This window comes from Penaeus monodon, chromosome 21 (assembly GCF_015228065.2).
Source record: "Penaeus monodon isolate SGIC_2016 chromosome 21, NSTDA_Pmon_1, whole genome shotgun sequence".
NCBI classification, from domain to species: Eukaryota; Metazoa; Arthropoda; class Malacostraca; order Decapoda; family Penaeidae; genus Penaeus; species Penaeus monodon.
Genome location: NC_051406.1, coordinates 23,841,968 through 23,842,244, shown reverse-complemented (window position 1 = coordinate 23,842,244; position 277 = coordinate 23,841,968). Strand labels below are relative to the sequence as shown.

General features: G+C 59.6%; 1 protein-coding gene across 1 annotated transcript in view; it reads right to left on the bottom strand.

Annotated features, from left to right (window-relative positions):
* The window catches only part of LOC119586370, a gene marked incomplete in the record, with an annotated part of 38,470 nt that overhangs the window by 2,243 nt on the left and 35,950 nt on the right, over positions 1–277 (bottom strand). Inside the window, 1 exon segment of the mRNA XM_037935081.1 lies at positions 10–218. Coding sequence (XP_037791009.1) covers positions 10–218 — 209 coding nt within the window.

Below are 277 nucleotides of genomic sequence, written 5' to 3'. Positions count from 1 at the left end.
TATACACACCTGGATCGCCATGTGGTGGGCGGAAGAGAGGGTAGAAGACACCTCGTATGACTCGGCATAAGAGTTGATATCCGGGGCAGGGGGCGGGTCCTGAGGCACAGGTGGGCGGGCCCTTCGCCAGTACATGACCCCGCCAAGCACCAGCAGGAGGAGGAGCACTGTGCCCACCCACGGACCCACCATCACTGTCACGAGCCCACCGAGTATTTCTGTTTACGAGGAAAAGAGAAGGGGTGTGATGATAGGGAGACAGGACGAGAGGACGGGT